This window comes from Falco punctatus (assembly GCF_963210335.1).
Source record: "Falco punctatus genome assembly, chromosome: 1".
Classification (NCBI taxonomy): domain Eukaryota; kingdom Metazoa; phylum Chordata; class Aves; order Falconiformes; family Falconidae; genus Falco; species Falco punctatus.
In genome coordinates, this window is record NC_137580.1 from 3895488 (window position 1) to 3919217 (window position 23730).

The following is a 23730-nucleotide window of genomic DNA, read 5'->3' on the forward strand; positions in this document are numbered from 1 at the left end:
GAGTTACGTTTTCATTTCAGTTGTAACTAAAAACCCACTTCTGCGGAAGGGTTGTTAACGGGTAGCAGGATTACAGTTGGCATAAGGAAGAAATACTGTATAGTCTGGGATGGCTTCTCCTGCCTGACTTACTCATATGAAAAGTCACTGTGAAAAGGACAGTAAAAAATGTGAAATACACTAAAGAAATGCATGTTTACAGAGCTTGTAACATTACGTGTTTGCTTAGGCCTTGAAAAAGCAAATCTTTATAAAAATACATCAACTAGTTGAAATCTGCGGGGAAGTCTGTATAGCGTTGGTCTCTAGGCATTGTGTCATCCTGGGGATCAGAACAGGTTTTTTCAGTTTTAACCTGTAAATATATCATTGTACACCTGGCTGGAGAAAGTTTTGCATTTATTTTTAGCTAGTGACTGAAGAAAAATTCTAGAACAGATAAATTTTTGGACTTGGATCTCATCATAGCAGCTTTCTGTTAAAGAAAAACAAAAAATACTCAAGCTTTTCAGACCGTATTATGTCAAACCTTACAGTAGCCTCTCTAGATGTTAATTTTTATTGTTCTGTCTCCCAAATGATTCAGCCTGTTTGCCAACCCATCATGCGAAGAGCTACGCAAGAGTGCCCCATACGCACTTCCCTTGACTTGGAGCTGGACCTCCAGGCATCACGCACAAGACAGAATCGTCTGAATGATGAGCTTCAGGCCTTGCGGGATCTCAAACAGAAGCTTGAGGAAATGAAAGGCAGAGGAGAGACAGACCTTCCCCTGTGTGTGCTAGAGGATGAACGGTTCCAAAAACTCTTGAAACAAGCTGAAAAACAGGTATGAGCAGCATGCAGGTACTGTGTGAGTGAATACACATATGCCCTTCCTTACCTTTTCTATAAATTTGTTAGTCAGTCTGTCATGTTTAAGGTTTTTACAGAAGCTCACATCTGACTAATTACAACTCTGAATTGTGTAGTGTAAATAATATTTCTTTATTAGTCAATACTACAGCATTTAAAACTGCAATTTGAGGTAGCGTTTTTCTCTGCCCTGTAAGGACTTCAGTAATTCAGAGTAGAAACTCTGTTATTTGGAGCAATACTTGTGGTCTAGTAAACTAGCATTTACTTAAAAGTTAATTTAAAATTCTCAGGTCCTAGCTGTACTTCTACAGACATGCATATGCTTTTTGTCCTTCAGTGGCAGGTGATTTGCAGAATGCAGAGAATTTGTAGCCAAAAGATGTTTGTAACAGGTAGGGACAGGCAATGACTGTTACATATAGAGGTAGGGGCATATGGGAAAGGCTCATTTCCTTATGCAGGACCTACTTTTTCTAGTTTTGGCAAAGGAAAGCCAAATTCTATTCTCTGTGCGATGGTCTCTAAAACAATATGAGTATATATGCACTGTCTCTAAACTGCCATAAGGTAATGGGATGCCCTCGTGGATAAAAGACAAGAAACAGGACAGAATGAGTGAGAGGCAACAGTGAAAAGTTGGAGCGTGGAAAATCCCAGCAAGATACATTAAGAAGCTGGATGTTGTGGGGGTTTTGTTACGATTTGGGGAGGTTGTTTTTTTAAATTGTGAGGGTGATCATACACTGGAATAGGAGCCTAGAGAGGTTGTTAGGGGAGGAAAAAAGCCAGCCAAAAAAAAAACCACAAAGCCCAGCCTCCACAGCTGGAGATGTTCACAGCCTAACTGGACAAGACCCTGAGTATCTGGCTCTGGCTTCACCTGCGCTGAGCAGGAGGTTGAAGTAGGTGCCCTCTGGAACTCCCTTCCCACCTACATCAGTCGGTGTACACCAGTTTTCAGTGAGGGGACGTTGCTAGTGATATCCAAGAGGGATTTGTACTCTTTAACTATTTCTAGTCAATAGAGATTAGTGTTTTGATGATACCAAGTTATTCAGAGTAATAAAAATGGAAAGCAATTTTAACAAGGTGCAGAGGACCTCCTAATATGTAAGCAATAGTTGTTGGTCTTGTTTTGGTTTTTTTTAAAAGCTGAATGTCAGTAAATAGCCTTGTGTAGAGGAGGGAAGGGATGATCCCAATATTTACACATACAAAGCTGAGCTCTGAATTAGATGTTAGGAATGAGGTGCTCCAGATACAAGAAACAAAAACATCAGCAGAAACATTGCAGTGATCAGCAAATGTCAAAAAGCAAATAGGACAGGAATTACTATAAAAAGAAGCTGGAACAAAATAAATCATTGTTTTATGATAGAAATACATATTATGCCTGTAGCTTAAACATTGTTCAGTTCTGGTTCTCCTTCTCAAAGTGGATAATAAAACCTGCGTAGGGTCAACAAGGATGGTCAAAGGAGGAAACAGCTTCCATGTTAGGAGTGGCTAAGTAGCTGCAACTGAAGGCTATAAAACCATGAGTGAGGTGGAGGAGAGCAATTAATCTTTGTTTTACTATGCGGGAAGTATGGAATTGAAGAAGTGGCAGGTTAAATGCAAGCAAACGTAGCACAATATTTAGAAAGAGTAAAAATGTTTTGCACAGAACATTGAGCGCTGCAAGTTTGCATAGGTTCAAAAAGCAGTTTGATAAATTCATGGAAGAAAAATCCATCCAAGATCTTTAACCATAATGATATCACCTACTTCTTGAAGTCCTTGATCGTTTGATACCTTAGGAAAGAAAACTATTTCCCAGTATGTGCTCCTAGCTCTTAAGTTTATGCCCTGTTCTGTCCTCTGTGTCTCCCTGTCTCTTGTTCCTTGGCATCTGCTGTTGCCTATAGCTAGCAGAGTTCTAAAATGCCTATAAAATACTAGCAGAGTTTAGGCTGAGCATTGACAAGTATCCCGAAAAACCCTTGGGCAAAATGGGATAAGACAGCGCAATGTTTGTGGGTTTTTACCATGTGATTCCATTGTATGAATTTGATTTTTCTAAGTTTTAACCCATAAAAAGAGTAGCTTTTAAAAAAGCAGCACAGCTAAATTTATTTAGTAGTTTATACGTAATGCTGGATGCAGGATAGAAATGATAATTTTTAATTGTTTATTTAATTTAAAACTACTGCCACTCTAAAGCTATTCCCACTGGAACAGAGTATGCCTCTGCAACATGTAACATTTTAAATCCTTTGGATTTGCACTTTCTTATTTCAGCTGGCTCTTTCAAGGCAGCAGATAGGTTTGTCATATTTTATGTCTCTTGTGTCGGTGATGAACACCATAACACACACTGTGATGATATAAATTCCTAAAATATATGCAGGCTGCAGCACAGCATTTAAGTTCTCCTCTCCAAGTGAAAAGTCAGAACAATGATCACAGCCACTCCACCCCTTTGAAGAGTGCTTACAAAGTTTCTGGAAATTTTTCTGCCCTTAAAATCATTGCAGCCTTGCCCTGTGGAGCAAAACAACCCTGAGAATGCTGTACTCTGCTGTCAGTGTTTCCTCTTGGGTTAGCAAAACACAGCAGCCTGGAGAACATTGTCATAGATTATTTTTTAGATCCTGCAGGCATTATAATGGCGCAGACTAATGCAGCAGCTGGAAGTGCCAGAGAAATTGAGAGAGTCTCAAGTGAAAAATGAAACCGCAGATGTGGGGGGTGGTGAAAATCAGTGGCTGCTTGCTAGCACGCAGTTACTCGGCTTGAAGCCGAATCCAGAGGCTCCATACCTTCCCTCCCCTCCCTACCACACCACACCTTCCGAAGTACAGCAAGTATGTAAAACCCACTGGTACCTGCACATCAGAAAATAGTAGGTAATTCTGTGCACCAGAAGCATTTCTCTTGTTTAGATTGAATTTTTATGGGAAGTCATGTAGTATTTCAATATCTGAGTCTTAAATCTCCATGCGAGTCAGTTTTCAGAGACCTCAAGTCCTCTGATGTACTTTCTCTTTGTGTACGTCCAAAAAAGATTCCTGTACATGTCTGTAAAGATCATCCTTATTTTTTATTAGTACATCTTCTAGTAGAGAAGTAGAGGTAATCAGTAATGATGTCATTAATACCACAAATACATCCTTGTTCCAGTGTTCTGGTGTTTAGCAGTTAACAGTTTTTCTTCAGTTTCACTTTATTCTATACAAAAACCACTGCAGAACAAGACAGGAATTAGCGTTTCAGCTTAAGCTAAGTGCAGACACAGAGATTCCTGTCTGGCACTTCGCTTTGGCGGGTAAGTGCCAGATTTTTGGCAGTTATTGAATGTATGGCCCATGTATCAGTGTGTTTTTCTGTATTTCATATAGATGGAGGATTCGCTATCTTTATAAATCATGCAAGGAACGTGATGTGAATATAAACCTGGTCATGTACATATCTTCTCAGATGCACACTCTTAGAGACACTGGGCAGAAATGGAAGTTTCTCTGAGAGCATCCTAAAAAATTAAAAGGATTTTTTTAAAAAAAGAAAGAGAGAAAGGAGTACATAGTAATAGGGAGTATGAAAACAAAGAAGTCATCTATGGTGTTAACCTGAAATGTGGTAGTCACAAGAATCTTGTATGTAGTTAGAGAAAAGATAAAATTAGAAAATTTTGAAATATTGTATGTTTAGTGCTTTGATGATAAATATTAAGTAGGGGAGCTGATAAAACATATGGCCAGTGACATATGTAAAATTAATTAAGGCACTACCAGTTGCAGCTTGCAAATTTATGTTCACTAACTAATAAGGAAAACAGTATTTATAAGTTAATTTCATTTTTAAATCCTAGCTATTTTGGAGCTGGGGACTGAAAAAAACAGCAGTACAAGCTGACTGGATTTTGAGCGACTTTTAGAAAGGGTGGTGCTCTTTCATGTGAAACACTTTCATATAAAACACTGGAGTGCATTTCAACAGACAGAGGGTACCACTATCCTGCTGTGAACAGATCGCTCTGAATACCCAGTATGAAACTGATAGTATGGACTAACATTTTTTAATTAGTTGGTTTTGTTGTTTGGGAGTCTACTGGGTTGAATTCAGAACTGGAGACAGGAACTCCTGAGTTACAAACCAACTTTGAAGATTGCTATTTCTGGCTTGGATGTGTGTGTTAACTTTGAGGTAACATACCGACATTTTTCAAGTCTGAGTGCCTAAAGTTAAGCATCAAAAATTAACCTCTAAAGAACTTTAAAAATTATTTCAGAACATGAACTGCTTCTATTAAATTCTGATGGCTGGCAAAATTCAAAATGCAGTAAATAACATCTGTCTGACAGTCCCTGCAGCCTAGAAATTAAACCAAGCGTACACACAGTGCTGCACTGCCCATGCCCTGCATCTCACACGTGATGGGGGTGATAACGGTGGGTTAGGGGACTCATCTGCATATGAACAGTGCACATTTGTCTAAGAAATCCAGGTAACTGCCCACATAAAAGGTCTGCTGTTACAATTACTAGCATTCAGAAACCCTGATAAATTTTTTTAAAAAACAAAATACAACCCTTAATAGCAGTCTATCGCTGCAATGGTGGATGGTACCACTGCAACTGTCCCGTTGACACAGCAGTGCTTGGTAAAGACATATGTAATAGAGCCAGCAATACTGAGGTACAGAAATAGTGTAACTTACTGGTGGGTATGTAGCTGCACAACAGGTCAAGAAAGATCCTTGATCTCAGTTACCGCTGGTGGTCCATTCACTTTCCTTGTCTTTTACACCTCTGCAATGAAGATGAAAGAAGTGAGCCTCACATGCAAAACAGGTGTTGTGTCATGAATAAAAATACAAAAGTTCACAAATATTAACTTTGCTAACAACTCAACAAAATTTGAAAGTGTATTTTGAGAGCACACCTTCTCTGGTTTTTCTGTCTGACATTTTAGAGTAGGCATAGGCAACTTTCCTGACAGCTTTCATTAGGATAGAAAAGTATTTTACATGGGAAGAGAATCCCCATCTCCCAGTTCTAAAAAGATATCTGGATAGACATTTACTCATACAAATTTAGGTATTGTCTAACTTAAAGCCTTAAGAAATGCCTCATCGAAATTTAGAACACCTAGTAGCCACCCATGATGGCATGGAATGTGTTTCATTTTTTTTCTTTTTTAGGAAAAGTTCTGATACCTTATTTCATACCCATGGCTTAGGCTTGTGATGTCAGTCTTTTGTCTTGCTGACTCTTTGTAGAGATTTTCCTAGAATCATTTAGGTTAGAAAAGACCTTTAAGATCATTGAGTCCAACTGTAAACCTAACACTGCCGGGTGTTTTGCTTGTCATTTCTTTGAAATGAGTAGTTGTTCATTATTAGCAAGACAGAGTTATTTTTCCTGTTTACAGGCTGAACAGTCAAAAGAAGAACAGAAACAAGGTTTAAGTGCTGAGAAATTGATGAGGAAAGCTTCTAAGGATGTGTGCCGCTTACGGGAGCAGAGCCAGAAAGTGCCACTACAGGTGCAGTCATTCAGGTATGGCCTGTTCTGCTTTTCCACTCTTTAATGTAGTGAAGTAACATGAATTACTTCTAAATATAGCCAGACATGCCTTGTAATATTAGTCAAAAATCCACACGCCTTTGAGTTGCAAGAAACGTTGTGCATTTCTAGCATAGCTCAAAGTTGGAGTTTCAAAGGACCAGGGCTCGGTAACTTGCTTACGCGGCAGAGGTGGCAGTATGGCAGCTGAGCTGTGGCGTGAGGAAGCAGAGTGAAAAGTTTCGGACCTCTGCGTGGCATCTGCTGTGGGCAAGGACATGTGTGACCATCACTGTGGCTCACGTCCCCCACAGCAGACAGACAGTGGCTTTAAGTAACGGGATCTTTTCCAGTGATGGCAGGTACTGGAAACAAATCACACCTCCAGAAGTAGAACAGTATGCATCTCATCAGGAAACTGATTAAATACTTGTGCCTTACTCAAGACTTATTATTCAAGAAAGATCTAGAATCCCTCCTCCTTTTTGTTTCCCTCCTCCTTTTGGTTGCGGGAACAGCAACTGATTACATGAAGCAATTAATCAAGTGTTCTTGCTTACCGTAAGCCAGATTGCACGCTTTCTATCTCAAACCTTTCTTCTAACTGGTCTAAATTCCTAAAAGGCTGGGCAGTAAGTGGCAGACTAGCAGCCCAAAGGCCACACTTCTATATAAAAATGCATATAAAACTGTTGATTGAAAAATGCAATGCTTACTCTTCCACATAGAAACAGTACTGCAAGCTAATTTGATCTTTTTGTCACTTTTTAAAAGCTTGATTTCTGGATTCCTGTGTAGATGTCTTGGTTTCACCAGCACAATAGGAAATTTAAGTCAGCTCCTAGTAAGCTGGAGGATTTTTTTTTTCCTTTTTCAAGCCAGTCTGTTATGAGCAGTTTGGGAAATCCATAAGCAAATTGGGGCCTGTGAGGCACATACTGCAAACCGCAACTGTAAGCAATGCAGAATCAAAGCGAAAAGAGAGAAAGGAAAAGGGTTCCTCAGCAAGGAAGCTGAGCCGGTCACTTCAGTATGACATTCAGAGCATCTTCAAACAGTTTTCACTTTCTGTGCAAATGTTGAAAAAGAGGTTTGGTCGACGCTGGTCATGTAACAGTCATCACAGACTGCTGCCCAAATTGACAGGAACACGTAATAGGGCTCACGACATCATTCCCCTGCAGGGAAGGTACTACTGTAAGACTCCATTCTCCTTTATTGTCTAATCACCACACAACTAGCCAAGGAATCCAGTTTACGTAGCTGGTTTTGCTCTGAGCTACTGTTTTCGATGCGAACTCAAGCTTTGCCAGTGGAAGACGTGGTTTAGTCAACTGGGCAAATAGCTGCCTCCCAAGGCTGACTTGTATGCGCCCTGCTAGTTGGGCTTGCTACGGTGCTGCGGCCTCACAGACTCATCGCACAGAGGCATTTTTGAAGCTCCCAAGAAGAAGGACTCTTCTGAGCTTTAATTGTTAAGCCCCCAATACTCATCATCTGCTTTCCAGGCTGCCGGCAGACAAGCTGGTGTCAACTCGCTACGCTTCAGTAGTCTCTCAGTTGGTAGGAGACAGAAATGGTAACAGCACAAGGGAAGCAACTAGAAAATGGGTTGGAAATTCTGCTTCTCCGAGCCTCCTCCAGACCCTTCCCCAAGTCAGGCTACAATGGTTTATTTTGCCTTTTCGCCACCCCCCAGCACTGAAATACCACCATAGGAAATTCAGTGACTAGATCAATACTTCAGTCTTATCATTGCAGTTATTAATGAAATATTGATGTGGTTTTCTTTTTCAAAACTGGAGCTGCTTTTTACAGAAGTCTGCCTAAGAAGGGAATTATGTCAGAATGCTACACTTGTAAACACATTCACTGCATATTTTCCTTACTGTGTAGTTTCCTTACTGTTTGTTTTCCAAACTTGTATTTTTAAGAACTGTGCTCTAACGTTAGCAACTCTGCAGCAGACAACATTGGAGGCATGCCATAAATAGTAAAATAATAACTTGTTTTCTAATTTCAGGGAGAAGATAGCATACTTCACAAGAGCAAAGATCAGTATACCAGCCCTTCCAGCTGATGATGTATAATAATGCATTTTCATTGAAGTGTTTTTACAGTTGTTCATCTCTTTTCAGATGAACTTTGTAGTTCCAGTGACCTGCTTTTAAAGATCTTCTATTTTACATTCACTATTGATATGTTTATTTGTAAAATATAGTGAATTGAATTGTTATATGCTTAAAAAAAAAATGGCAAAACCCCCAACAACCCAAAAACCAAAGTAGATTAATTTTGGTATACTGATGCTGATTTTGTACAGTTTGTATGTATTGCATGTGTGTGTTTATTTTGTAAAGACGGAACAAAGGAACAAAGGCAGTACTAAGCATGTATCCTGTTGAACTGCACTGTTGAGAAATATTACGTTCAACAGAAGATTGTTTTATCTTTTCACTATTTTCATGTGAGCAGACTGTGAAGATGGCTGTTTTGCCATGCAATATTTTTGTACAAGAGTGTGACTTTTATAGTTTAAAGTTAATGACAAGTGTAAGCTCCTTTCCAAAACATCAAGGCTGCCTCGCAACAGCTGCTAAGTAGATTCATCACCCACATTGGAATTTTGTTTCTGAAAAAAAACTTCTTCTGGTTTTGTTTTTTAATAACTTCTAGGAGGAGACGGAGTTCAGAGTTTAGTTTTGTGAATGTACAGTACTTCAACCTGCACTAAAAGGTTTCTTGCATCTGTGGGAGAGTGAGAAAGGTAAGGCAGACAAGAAACCCTAAAAGCTCATTATGAGACTACGAAAAGGGGCAGCTGTTTTCTGAACTGGAAGCTGAATCAAATTCGTAATACCAACATTGAAATCAGAATAGTTATATCCACTGTATGCTTAAAAATGAGGGTTTCTCTATGTTAATCTTTTGTCCTAGGGCTGTCTTATTGCCAACTACGAACACGTCAAAGTGTTTGTTAGGTTTAGAAATACGAAGATGTTTCATTAAGTATTTGTACCAGGAGAAAAATCTGTCACATACTAAGTCAGATACCAGAAGTCTTGTTGGTAAGGTAAACCCTTTCTGAAAAAGAAAAGCTCCTGCCTAGAAGTCCCTGTATGCAGGTGAGGGCGAACAGGTTTAATAAATAATGTGAAGGGCAGATTTCAAATTTGTCTTACATGAAGCAGCCTGCTAGGAAGCAGCATCAACTTGGATGTATTCTGTTAGAAGTCCAGAACATTAGATGTAGGTGTTTAAGCAGCCCAGTCTTGGTAAAGCAGTTGGGGTCTTACCTCCTGTGGGTACTGTGTAAGTAGGTGGACAGTGCAGATAACGGAATTATTTCATTTTCTACTTAATATGTTGCACTCAGATATATTTAATTCACTGGCGAAAGTGTTCTTCCCCAAGCAACAAGCCGCATATGCATGGACTTCATCTTTCAAAAAGGCTATAATTACTTGGTGAGAAAGTGGCAGCAAATGTAACCACGGTATGATAGCAGCTGTCTTAAATTCAAAACGACAATTCTGAGATGAGAGGTCTGTGTAACACCCAAGGGTTTTCTTATGCACAAATGCATCCATTCACTTAAATGTATAGCCAAACATGCTATTTTGGGCAAGATGACTGATTGAACATCCTTTATGAATGCCCCATTTGTTTTTTGTTTCTTGGGTCTGAGATAACATTCATGTTTGAAAGGTCAGTTTTAAAAAAACCCAACAAAATAACAAAACCAAATCTGGAATTATTTAATATAGAGGTGAAATGAAGGTTGACAGTTTCAACTTCTCAATTTGATTATATAAGTTGTTTGTAGAATGATGTTTAGAGGTGTACTTTATGATTTTTCTTTTATTTATTTACAGTCTTTTATTTATGTTTTGTTTAATATAGTTCAGTTCTGGCCATAAAAATATTTGACATTAAGGATGCTATTGTGAAAAATATTTAGAGCTATCTAAATTCTTGCCAGATTAGCTGTTTCTTCTCACATGTTGAATAATTTTCAAAAAAAAAGTATTATCTGATTTGTAAGCATGAGGTGACATCAAAATTTAAGTATTTCTGGCTTTAGCTTGCAAAATTAATTTAAAAGTGACAGACTTAAACTTATTCATGCTCCTCATTTTCCAGATTGCTCAACTTTAGTAGGCAGCTTTTAACAATTTACATTTGGAGTTTTGGGGTTTTTTTCTAATTCAGTTTGTTCACACTTGAAACACTCAATAAGCTAAAATAATACAATAACACAAATAAATCCCCATCCATTTAAGATTATAAATATTAGTCTTGAAGTGGAATTTACTCTGCACAGCAAAATGTAATGAATGTAATTAGTTCTATTTCCAGGTACCAATGTCACTGCAGTTGCATATATCAAAATTAAATATTTGCTGGTACAAGAATATTTGGCTGAATGAGCAAAGTTTAGCAGAAATTGTAAAAGAACACAAATCAAATAATTTTAAGATTTATTTTTTTCTATTGCTATGTTTATACTGTATTAAATATCAAATGCTCAGGACTGAACTAAATATTTAATCAGGTTATATTCTGAATGGTTTCTGTTCTAATTTTGTCTGTAAGAGTATGCAAGTACGTCACATAGATTTGTCTCTGCACTTTCCATGTGTTTCAGTGATTGGAAAATACATTTTTTAACAAAGTTCTTTTCCAGACCCGTGTTGTATTCTTTTATTGCTCTTCTATGTCTTTATATGTTCTTTGCAGAAACAGATGGCTGCTGTAGCTTTGTCAGTGTAAAATCATTGCAATTTATAGAAAGTTCACATCAATCACTGGCGAGTCGTAGGATAAGTTACACAGAAACCGATTCATATACTTGAAGTTAGTTCTTTGCCTTCATTAGGTAAAAACTGCACTAGCAACGAACACTATTACCTCTTCACTGGACATATCTCATTGTTACTCTGAAATACTGGCTTTCCTTAAAGAAAGGGAGATTGTGCAGGGATATGTTTGGTCATATTCTCCCCACCACTGCCACCCAGAGAATCTCTTATTACATGACATTGTCTGACAACATTTAGTTTGCTGAAAATGATACAGGTCCAGGGATCTTCATTCAAGGTATTAGGTTTTTGTAATGCATGTTGAACTGGGACTACAGAATGTTTCAGAACATAAACTATTTCTGTAAAAAAGACATTGTTTAAAGCCGCCCCAGGTAGGAGTTCTGCCACTTAAAATCTGGTCAAGTCTCCGTGCATGCCTACAGATTAAAATTTTATAGTCTCCTTAAAAAAAAAAAAAAAAAAAGGCAAAAAAAAGCAAAACTACAAAAACAAAATCTGCAGTTGATCAGATTTTGGGGAAATACAGTGGTGACTTAGATCTCCATAGCTCGTCAATTACTGTAATTAAAATTGAATGTAAGTAGTAATTAAAGGAACTACTTAGTAAGACACAATCTCTCCCCCCAATCTTGTAAACAGTAACCTGTCTATTCAGCAGACCTTTCTTAACTGTAATGCAAGAGTAAGAAATCTGAAAACCTGATATCTACCCTCATAAAATCTTCTGTTTTCAGATGTTGATGGGTGTCTTGCATATCTGCCATTGCATACTGCTCTGGTAATTGATGGTCAGATGGTAAGCGATTGTGGAGAGGAGTAGAGATCCCCCTAGAATTATAACAAAAAAAAAATCCACCAAACCAATCACCAAACAGTGCATCCCCTGCTTCCCATGTGGGCACAATCTCTGGGATGTCTTCATCCCAAAATTCCTGGATTATAGTACGGGCAACCCAAGAAATAGGGACTGAGGCCAGAACTCCAGCCAGCCACAGGAGTATTCCTCCAAGTAGTAACAGCTGTTTCTCTAGCTTCTGCTCTGTATCCTCCATCTTTAGGCAGTCCAAACCAAGACTGGAGATCACAAGGCCCAGCAGTCCTCGTCCATTTGATGTAGATACTAAAATCCTGGCAATCTTGAATTCTAGAGGCAGAACCAGGAAAGAATCACAATCTTTACACTGTGTTCCTCCTACAGCAAGCTGTACAGGCTTGCCAGTCCCACGGTCCAAAGCTCCAGCACATTTTGGGCTAAGCTGAGATTTTTCCAGTTCTAAATAGTGACCGGTACTGGTTAAAATCCATCCTAGCACAGACAAAAGAAATCCAGCTAACTGGAGCCTGCATCTGTGGACCAAGTTCATTGTCAGCAGCCACAGAAGCATTACAGCGCTTGCTTTTGCGGACACTGTTCTGCTCAATTCTTTGTCATACTGAACACAAGCAAAAGTTAAAGCAATGCTTTATAAAGCATGAAATACTCCTCCCCCTCCTGCTTGGTGTTGCCTGGTTCTATGTGCAGTGTTTGGGGGATAGGGAAGTAGTAAACCGGTGGCTGAAGGGTGTGGCTACAGCTGGGCTCACCTTTCGTTAGTTTTGTTCTTGTTTTTTTAAGAAAAGCATCTCCTTTGCTTTCCATCAGTCTGCTAAAGCATCACAGCAGCTCTGCTAGTTTCGGCCTCTCAGGGTTCATTTTTAAATGAAGTTTTAATACCCTAGTGATGCACTTCCACTTGCAGCAAATGAAGCTGTCTGCTTTGGGGCTTGTTAAGTACAATCTGTTCAAAGTCAAAAGGTTATACGTTCAGAACAATGCATTGCTGTAAGTGAATGGAGCTGAAGGAGCCTTTGTTAGGATGCATAATGCCTCAATACCTGAAGAATACCTGAAGAACACAGGGTGAGTATTTTTTAAAGCAGCATTTCTCAGCCTACTTTTGGTGCATAAAGTATGCAGGTGCCAGAAACACTCGGAGTAACTTGTATGGCAGCTTAATGTGCTAGACTGGGAAAACACAACTTCTTGGGTATGAAGCACCCACACCGTAACACCCCGTGCACAAAAGAGACATTTGCAAAGCTCGCTAGAACTTCAGCAACCTAGTTTTCTTAGCATAACAGTTTCTTAAGTATGCAGAAAGACAATTTGATGCATGTACTTAGACTGTTCAGGACATGAGAACTGCAAGTTTGTAGGTCACTGCGTTAGGTAAGTGGAAAGTTGCAACAGGGAGTCAAACTTTGAGGCTCATTTAATAGGCTAATATGAAAAGGAAGCACATTTTGGTTAAAAGCCAAGCTGCAAGGGAACATGCATATTCATTTTCAGGATTTTACAGTGCAGTTGAGAAAGCAAAAGCACCTTTTCTGCGCGGTCTATGAAAACTTCAGCATTCTGCTGTGAAACAAAGTTTTAAACGGTCCTCCAGGTGAGAAAACGCGCCGCCTTCCAGTACCAGTTACGGAGAGAACAGACATAAGTTTAGGAAAGCAGCTAGGTAACAAAGAGTCCTTTGAATTACTACTGGAACAAGCTTCTGGCTTGCACTAGAGTTTGGAAAAGATAGGACAGTCTCTCTGTACTGCTTAAAACCTTCCGTTTTAAGGCCTAGTTTCAGTTTCCAAGTGTTGACACTGATCTTGCTGTTCTGCTACTGCATAATGGACCGAAGATGGATGGACTTCAGTTGAACAGATTGTGCAATTAAGTAGGGATCCACCTAATATAAGACAAAATCCAGCAAGCCAGCCAATAAATAACGCTTCCCCAAAATCCCACCTGGGAACAATATCTGGTATATTGTCATCCCAAAATTCCTGGACTGTGGAATGGGCCACCCAAGAAACTGGGACAATAGCTGTAATCCCCGATATCCAGAAGAGCATTCCTCCAAACAGCAACAGCCGTTTCTTTTGTTCCTGTTGTCTTTCACCAATTTTCAAACAGTCCAACCCCAATCCTGAGAGCAAAAGGCCCAAAAGCCCCGATCCATTGGAAAAAAACATCAAAATCCTAGAAATCCTGAGCTCTGGAGGCAAAGCTAGGAAAGAATCGAAGTCCTTGCACTGCATGCCCCCTTCTTCCTGGACAACACAAGCTTGCCAGAGTCCCATGGTCCAGATCTCCATTTCATTCAGTTCCAAGTTAAGATTTTTCCACTGGGGTAAATAGGTCGTGAGACAGGACAGGACCCATCCCAACAGAGAGAATAGGATGCCACTTAATTGCATCACTGGATAGACCAAGGCCATTATAAGAGCAGAGTCCTGAAAGCTTGAGGAGGAAGGTCTCCCCCACAGTTCTGGAAGAACCGCTACCTTGAGTGATGGTGGAAGCTGTGATGATTTATGTCTCTGCTGCCCCAAATATAAGCCCTTGCTATTAACCCTTTGTAAGCTCTGAAACCCTTTTTTGTTTGTCATGAATATAAAGTTTCACATAAAGGACGAAGGACTTCACTAAACCATGAGTTAGGCTTTCCGATAAGGATTTGATCTGTTACCTTCCAATTTGCTTGGTAAAATTATATCCCAATGCCTGATGATTACAAGCCTGAGGATGAACAAAGAGGGCTCTATGACCCCTCACCCTAAAACACAACAGAAATCTTTGTGCTTCAATACGGATTAATTAGATTTTAAGTGGTGATAAAAAAGCAGCTCTGTGTGCAACAGGACTTCATTGTAATAGCTAAATTTGAGATTTCAGGGATGTAAATCAAGGCCTTGTAAAGAAAGGTAGACTGTTTGCCTATAATCTTTATTCTTAGACTTCCTCAACATACATAATGGCTTATCTTCCACTGCCCTGTTTTATGTCCCCAGCACTGTAAAAGACGCTTTGTAAGAGGCCCTTATGTTTTGCATTTTCTACATTCATTTCTTTTAAAATGGGCTTTGTTTTGACTGACTCTTAAGGGGAAAAGGAGACGGGTATGGTGAAAGTACCGTAGAAAATGAAATCCTAGACATCCCTCCACCATAATGAACCCAGGCAGATCATCAGCCAGCATAAACCCTACCTGCCCTAGGACTTCAGCAACACCATGGTAGCAGCTTACAGCAGCTCAGTGTCCCCTTTCCTAGAGCCCATGTCCCAGATGGCACTGAGTCTATACACTTAGTGTCTAACAACATTTGGCACTCAGTGCTCCCGGGGCCAGGACTGCCTAGTACCTGGTCTGATCAAAGCAAGATACCATTATGCCATTACCCCATTAGGAAACGCTGCTTTTTTTCCTGCGGTCACATCAGCTACACTTGCGCTTGTCGACAGGGTCAGCGAGGAGACCATTTGCCTGCTATTCCCCTCCACAGATGTAACATCACAGCCTGTACAGGAGGGAGCTGAGCAGTGTGAACTGAGAACAGAAATACGTAGATGAGTACATTATTGCATATAGGCAATGAAGTCAAGAAAGACTGGAAAACACCTCTGGGTTGTACACGTGTGCATGTGTTCACGCTGCTCAGCAGTGATGGGTTATCGGGTGATGGAAAAACATAACATCACTTGTGAACGTTTCCAAAATCCTGCAGGGTATCATTAAGAAATTTCACTGGAAGGAGATTTCTTCTTCCCCGTTTCTGTTTTAATTTCTAACCCTTGTGTTTTTCCTGTCACAGGCTGCGAAGAGTCAACACGAGGAACAATGATCTATTTCCTTTTTGCTGGTGTACCAGCCCAGTCCAACAGCTTACACCTGGTCCAAAAATTACCATGCACAACAACAGGAATCACCAAGGATATTACTGCCAACACTGGTCACAAATTGATGCAAGCAAGGCTCTAACTTTGTCCATCCACTAGGCAAAAGAAAGAAGACCAACCCTGCATTCATTCAGATTCCAGACTATTTTCAGATTTGGCAGTGTCATTTCTCTCCCCTCTCTCTGTTCAGAGCAAGAGCGCTAGTTCTGGAAACCATCACAACATTCAATGAGAAACACCATAATGCCATTTGAGTAACTTTTTTTTCAGATAAACTACTACACTTCAGAAGTGCTCCTGCTCATTCAGGGCCTACGTGCTTATTTGACTTTAAAATTATGGTTATTGCCAGACTATTACTGGAAGCCTGTTGTACTTCTCTTCTGGGTGAACATTTAACATTTTCTTCTCTGCTTTTAATTCTGACAGTCAATACAGTGTGACAGCACAAGATCAGGCATGTGAAGGTCATTCATTTTGCTAATGTTGACCACAGCTGGAGCAGTATGCCAGCCTTTAAATTTCAGCAATCAATCAGAAGCATTCAGACTGCTGCATCAGTAAGATCTGCCAATTATGTTCTGCAACTTACTATTAACCATGCACTAACTTAGAGCAAGCAAAGCTCCCTTATACTATCCTGTGCAAGGCTGTAAAAGAATCCTTGTTCTTCCAGTGGGGAATAGAAGAGAAGAAAAGAAAAAAAAAATTACTTGCTTTATTGCCAGGATAGTAACAAGGTCTGAAATGTCTTTACTTGGAACTTACTGATCTTATGAAAATCTCAGCAAACTCACAAAACGAGAAATGATCTTCTGCCTGAACTGGGATATGTAAATTCTTGGGTCAGTAACTGCCTTAGTCTTATCTCCCTTGTGCTTCTTTCACACTTTTCCTCCCCACCGTTACTTCTTTCCTTCTCTCACATCTAGAAATGCCTCATTCCCAGAATAACTTTACTTTGGTAGACTTGTGCCTACACAGAAGGTGACACGTCAGAGTTACTGCAAAGCCTAAGGGCTAGAACTGGGCTCCCATCAGTTTCTCCCCTACTGCTCAGGGTAATTTGAAACATAAACCCAGGGTGCACTGTTACACTGCAATGACAAAAAACGTCTGCCAATACCTGCAACAGCCTGAAACAACAGATCTCAAGGGGTTTCAGTGGTGATAGCCACTGCCCCCCAAGCCACTGGGGCAGGGAAACTGCCTGCCAGGGACCTCCCCAGCCAGTGCCACGGGGCCCATGCACAAGCAAGCTGCTCCAGGACAGTTCTGTCCCTTCTCCTTCCCCTGCTCACCTTGGCAGGCTCCGCAGCACGGGCAGTGCTTGTCTAACGCAAGCTTGTCAAGAAGAAAAGGAAGAGTGGGTACAACTACCACTGACCAGCGTGCTTAAAGGTAATGAAGGTGAGGATGAGTTTAGCAGGGGTTTTGACTGAGTGTAGAGCATTTTTTTTTCTTTTTCCTTCCCCCCCCCATACACTTTAAAGCCTGATGTACGTAGCATTCAAGGACGCCATCCTTCAGAGGCTTAAGCAGCTAAAATAATCTCAGCACATGAGGAACTGAGCTACAGAGAAGAGAGACTTCTGGTCACTTTGCCAGTGCCTGCCTCATGCTGGAGCCAGCAGAGCCTCTCTGGAGCATCAGCTTGCCTGATGCCAGGCACTTGCCATAGACACACAGCTCAGTACATCTTACACTTGCTGCTGTTGCCATTTGATGGTTTCATCAGCCAGTTGTGTGAGACATGGAGCTTTCCCACCTCCCATTACAGACAATGCCCATCAAGAATACAGTGCAGGTCACGATCAGGTGCATACAGTTTCAGTAATACTGTTTAAAGCGTTGAAGATCACCTCATTCAAACTAACTCAAACCTCATTTTGCAAATGGATTTTTGCCTAGACTAAAGCAGAATGGTGATGGTCAACATGCGTATCATTTTATGCAGGTAAGTGCATTAAATTTTTACTCCCCATAAAACCATTTCAGGCTGAACACAAGGATTCTGAATCTCATTGCAAGTAATACATATTTTCTTTAAAAGCTTTAGCACTACATTAACTCTTCTGGGAACCTCCGTGGCCAGCAATAGATACACTAACACTTTACCCCCTGCAAAGAGTATTAGGGAATTGTTGTCTTTGCACAGCTCTGCAGCTCACACAATTATCCAAATGTTTTACAGTCAGCGTAAGGAGAAAGAAATATCAGGTGCAGCACTTTGGGAGCGGATTAGGCAATTTAATCCCACAAAAGCAGTCAGTGTGTTGTAAGAGACTGACTCCTGTACTTTCAGTTCCTTCACAAGCCATAAGCACGTTCAAGTTGTGGGCTTCTTTATTCCCCTCCAAGGGTCCAAAAGCATACTCATCTGAAGTATAGTTGTCTCCAATAACATTCCCCAGACACTACCATAATTTCTGCTAATCTGAAGACACAGAGATCGCTAAATATTTTTCGTTGCTCATTTAAATACCTAGTATTTTCATTAATCATTCACAGGTCTCTCTTACCTTTAGATTCCCATCTTACGGATACATATGCAAAAGATGGAAATAAGAGCCAGCGTATAGATTTTCTATAACTGAACCTTAGTTACAGCCAGTAAAACATAGCTGCTGTCAGAAGTTGGCAAGGTAGTGTCTTCAGCATCTTACTACAAGTGAGTTAATTCACTCAGCTTGGCAGTCTTTTGCTTTCCACCTTATTGCTTGAACTGGAGGTTGTGGGAGTTAGCATTTTCTTAACCAACTAAGAACCCATTTCTCTGTGACACTGGAGCATCTTTTGGTTTTGCGTATCCAATGTGCCCTTCAGTGAAACCAACAGAAGCACCAAGGAAAGAATAGAACTCTGACTGTTCTCTCTATTGACTTACTCGTCTGGATTTAAGTGAACTTTGACAAAAATAATTATTTGTATTTTCAGGGTGCTTCAGAGAGCATCACAGTAGAGAGAGGTTGACTTCTCCCTGAATAATTATCTGTGTCTCCAACAAATGAGTGCCATAAGCTTTGCAACGGAGTGATAGCAGGTACATTCTGGCCTGCTAATGAAGCGAAGTGATCTGAATTTTATTTATTTATTACTAAAGTTATTCTAGTTGTTCTTCCGTTTGATTTCCTCCTTGGTTCCCCCATTGAAACTACAGTACCAAGTCAGCCTCAGCCTCACACAGAGCTGGAAGGGTAGATGTAGTGCTCACCTGAGAAGGCCAGTGAATGAAAGTGACACATCTACAAATACTCCACACCCCAGCGTGGCACTGGTTGTGATACTCCTGCTTGAACGCTACTGTGATCCGCAGCAGCAACCTTTAATTATGGACACTTAGAGGCCATTGCAAAGGCAGGGAAGAGAGGCAGTATGGAGGGGGGTACACCAGGGATGAAAATAATGACCATTTCCATTTTAGAAGGGAAAAAGACAATAACTTTTAAACACACATACACACACACGGAGTTAGTTCATCGTGTCCTTACTGTTTCATAAAGCATCGAACTCAATATTCAGAGGTGACAATTTACGAGACTACATTATTTGTTTCTGTATTACATCCAAAGACAGTGCCCCTCAGTGAATGCTAGGATGCTGCTAGAGCAAAGCAGTCACAAAACAAACGACTGAGTATCTTGTGGAGAAGTTACAGCAGAAGGCGACAGTCCTGCAGAGACAAAGCAAATCATCACAAAGGCCGTATCACCTTTCCTGACACACCCTCCCTGACACAGGCAGAGAACACACCCCAGCAGCGCAGCCACCGCTGACGGGCTTACACCGCTGGTGCATCAGGGCTGGCATGCCGAGAGCCAGGCAACGCTGGGCTGAGGGCACCAGTGGAAGGTGAGGACTCAGCGAGCACTCGCCAGCTCAGCAGCTTCAGAAAAGCCAGGAAGGGGATATGCAGAATCTTTTCACGTGGGAAGAAGGTACAGCCATTGCTGGCCCTCTGAACAGGACCTCCCTCCTCAAGTGGGCATATTCCCAGCTTTTCAGTATTGCAAGGACCAATGCATACACACATACCCAACCCTGCATACCTTCCCGCTTCAAACACTGGATGTAATTCCTTAAGCAACTTTAACAAGAGCCTATCAGGTATGCAAAAGAAATGTACTTCTGGGAGTGAAAGACCTTGCTAACAGTTTCACTTCTGTAAGATTAATCAAAAGCTTGAAAAAAAGATGTCATGTAAGATTAATGGCAGTTGGACAAGATCTAGAAGGGAAAGGCACTGAAAGAGTCAAGCACAGCAAGGTGAAACTGCCTATGTCTGCTTTACGGACTTATTCAAAAGACTGAAATGAGAGAGGGTAGATTTGCCATCATTACACTGTAAGAATAAAGAATGCTTTAAGGCTCAGTACTTCAACCTTTGCAGAAACTTTTCCATCACCATCCCAATCCAGACTTCACAGTGAGGGTTGACTGGGTTGGAAAATTAGCCTTATTCTTCAGGGAACTATTTCTGATGTACTGTCAATACAGGAGATTACTGTAAGTATGAAAACTCATGTCACCTGAACAGTGATTGGAATGTGATTTCCTTGAATGATGGAAGTCTAAGAAATTAATTTCTGAGCCGTGAAATGTGTAGACTTCTTTATCATTATCCATCCCTTATTATGAGATTCTGGTTTAATAGTGTGTTACACATATTTCTATAATGCTTTTCATTTAACACCTGCAAACAATTATTATAATAAGCTTTCTCTCATTCCTTAAGATGTGTTTGTTATTATCAAGTAAACTTATGAGAAATTATTTGTAGTACCCAGTTGAACCTACATGGGGAAATGTTATTGCACGACAATAGGGATTACAAAGATAATATGGACTTGTTAACCGTAAATTAGAAAACTGCACATGCCTTTTAACATCAAGCTAGCCAGAGTGTGAAATGAGCCATGCGAATTTCTGACAGGTGAAGGAAGCGTGGGGTACCTGTGGCATTTTGCTCATCTGCTGTAACTGAGATTTGGGGGGAAGGGAGAAAAGCAGCTGAACAAATTTATGGTAGTTGTTTCAAATACGATTGTTCTTCAGATTCTAGTGTGTTAAACTGTTTTAGTGTTTTGCCTTTTAAGGTGCAGGGAGCTAGGAGATGCAGAAAGGAAAGGTCTTTCCTAGCAAGCAACTGTTCTCTCTAACGTTGCAGATGTCTTTGGCTATTAAAAAAAAAAAAAAAAGAAGGAAAAAAAAGCTTTTCTTCCCTCCCAAGATTTAAATATCCCCCTCAACTGAAATATAAGCGAGCTAATAGTTTAAAGAGTTCATTACAACCTGTCATTAAGAAATTAAACCATTAAAATTTGCCAGTATTAGTTAGAACTTAAATATACACCTTACTGTCATCTTGTACCATATTCACCCCCATCCCTTCTCTCTGCTCCCTCTCACCTTCCCTACTTTACATCAAGAAAGCTAAAAGGTCTCTATCTATTCAGGTTCCTTCAGGGGGGTTGTGAGGAGGGAGTCAAGTAGAGATGCCTATGGCTACTCCTGAGGAAGGGATGCATGCCAGGAGGGAAGGAGGAAAACCAGTTTCCTCCCTTCACTTTCCCCTGACCCTCCTACTGACTGCGGCCACCCAGCAGCATCCTCAGATGTCAAATACTGCCTGCAGAAGTGAAAAGGAAGACGCACAGAATCCACTAACACATCTAATGCATGATGTATTGCAAAACACAGCATAGCTGAGAGAAGCGAGACTGCAGGAGTTCTGAATAATTCTGCATCGGTAGATTGAGATAACGCCTGCCCATGTTCAATATCAACCCAGAGAGAGAGAAAACTGCTGCAGACTTCTACAGTCACACCTCTGCAATAGTTATGTGATAGTTATTTCTGTTTGAACTCATTGATGATGACTGCATATTGGAAAGGTACTGAGTGTCTTCTGCAAAGTATCACGTACTTTCTAAACACGCTTGCATAGGGTGAGGGCTAACTCTGTAATGCAGATTCAAACATTTAAACAGAGAATGCTTTAGCTTAAATGAAACACAGTGAAGAAGTTTAGCTTCTGACTGCAAGAAAACAATCGTGAAGATTATTACAAATGGTATTTCCCAATATAAAGATAACCTGTGTTCACTTTAGCAAACATCTGCTTTGAATTCCTTGGTCAGTCACAAGAGTCTACTTTTTCTTTTACATAGTACCATGCAAGAGATACTGGGAAATTGACTACTCTGCAATGTACTCAAGTCTTTGTATTATTTTGTACAAAATCCCATGTAAACAAAAGGTAGCAACTGTACATGTTAAAGGAATGTATAGACAATGCAGAGATACAAGCTACTGAGCTTGGTATACATTTGCAAAGCTACAAGAATGGCAGCACTAGGCCAGACCATGCCAAAAGTTTATCTAGCCCAGCAGGAAAAGAACATAACAATGTGATAAGGATAGATTGATATTGTTTCCATCCTGCAGCATAAAGATCTCTGAGCCTGGACTTTTAGTCTAAATCATCATATTTAGTAGCCTTTGATGGACCCTTCCCCTATGAAATTGCCTCTAAAGCACACTTGCTACATCCAAACCAACAATAACTTCCACAGTTTAATTGTGCCTTACATCATTTTATCCCCTGTCATTATAAACTCGCTGCTAGATCATTTTATCTACTAGTCCCTAGTTCTTATGTAGTGTTCACTATTCTTCTGTTAAGGTTTAACCCCAGCCAGCAGCCAAGCCCCACACAGCCACTCACTCACTCCCCATCATTGGATGAGGGAGACAATCAGAAGAGTAAAAGTGAGGAAACTGGTGGGTTGGGGTAATGACAGTTTAATGGGTAAAGCAAAAGCCGCGTGTGCCAGCAAAGCAAAGCGAGGAATTCACTCCCCACGTCCCCCGGGCAGGGGCTCAGCCATCCCCAGGGCAGCCGGGCCCCGTCACACGTAACGGTGACTTGGGAGGACAAACGCCGTCACTGCGAACGTCCCCCCCTTCCTTCTCCTGCCCCCAGGTGTATCTGCTGAGCATCGGCTGCCCCTTGGGCCAGCTGTGTCCAGCTGTGCCGGCTGTGCCCCCCCAGCTCCTTGTGCCCCCCCCCGCTCGCTGGTGGGGGGTGAGGGGCAGAAACGGCCTCGGCTCGGGGTAAGCGCTGATCAGCGATAAGGAACATCCCTGTGTTACCAGCTCTGTTTCCAGCACAAACCTAACCCAGAGCCCCATACTAGCTACTGTGAAGAAAATTAACTCTATCCCAGCCCAAACTACCAGACTAATTCATTATTGCAAAACTATTCCTTTTGGTATATACCTCTGATAACCTTATGTAGAGGTCTTGTCCATGCTAAAAGGTCCTATCTTATTATACATACAGTTATCTCTAAACAGATGAAACAGCGGTGATCTCTCATGTGGTGATCCTACCTTCCCACTGTCAGGGTTCAATACAGCGTGCACACGATCATTCCGTAAGAGGATCAGTGGAGGAAAATAAATTTCTCTTCTTTCACACCACTACCATCATGATTGTCATGGGTATGTTCCTGTCATCGTACACTTGTAGGACCAAAAAAATACTCGTTAAAATCTCTCCTGAAGTTGGAAATATTGTGAATAGCACCATCTTGTTGGTATATTGGTGTGTTGGTATCTGCATTTCACCATTTTGAGAAAACAAGAACTCTAGCCCAAGAAACAAAATGGGGAAAAATGAATTCTCTCAACAGTAGTTTGCTTGAAATCTAGTATCTTCCACTGTAAGATATGATCTAAAAATGCTCTAGCCCAAGAAACAAAATGGGGAAAAATGAATTCTCTC

General features: G+C 40.7%; 3 protein-coding genes across 5 annotated transcripts in view; 1 reads left to right on the forward strand and 2 right to left on the reverse strand.

Moving 5' to 3' along the window:
* The window catches only part of WWC2 (WW and C2 domain containing 2), a 105340-nt gene extending 94261 nt beyond the window's left edge, over positions 1–11079 (forward strand). For all 3 annotated transcript variants that reach the window (XM_080379284.1, XM_080379285.1, XM_080379286.1), the window contains 3 exons: positions 587–829; positions 6271–6398; positions 8428–11079. In XM_080379284.1, coding sequence (XP_080235410.1) covers positions 587–829; positions 6271–6398; positions 8428–8494 — 438 coding nt within the window. In that variant the 3' untranslated portion in view covers positions 8495–11079. The remainder of the gene's footprint in view (positions 1–586; positions 830–6270; positions 6399–8427) is intronic.
* Positions 11080–11155: 76 nt separating this feature from the next.
* On the reverse strand, positions 11156–12615 carry LOC308060533 (claudin-22-like; the record flags this gene model as incomplete). The annotated part of the gene is given in 6 exon segments (XM_080379402.1): positions 11156–12026; positions 12029–12080; positions 12082–12430; positions 12432–12449; positions 12451–12504; positions 12506–12615. Coding segments are annotated over 6 exon segments (714 nt in total). The 3' UTR covers positions 11156–11895.
* On the reverse strand, positions 12341–23677 carry LOC308060524 (claudin-22-like). The gene has a single exon (XM_080379371.1). It carries the CDS (start codon positions 14651–14653, stop codon positions 13832–13834), a length of 822 nt encoding a protein of 273 aa, XP_080235497.1. The 5' UTR covers positions 14654–23677; the 3' UTR covers positions 12341–13831.
* Between the last annotated feature and the right edge of the window lie 53 nt (positions 23678–23730).

Excerpts from the sequence above, each read along its gene's own strand:
- LOC308060524 (XM_080379371.1), bottom strand. The coding sequence starts at position 14,653 with ATGACAAACAAAAAAGGGTTTCAGAGCTTACAAAGGGTTAATAGCAAG.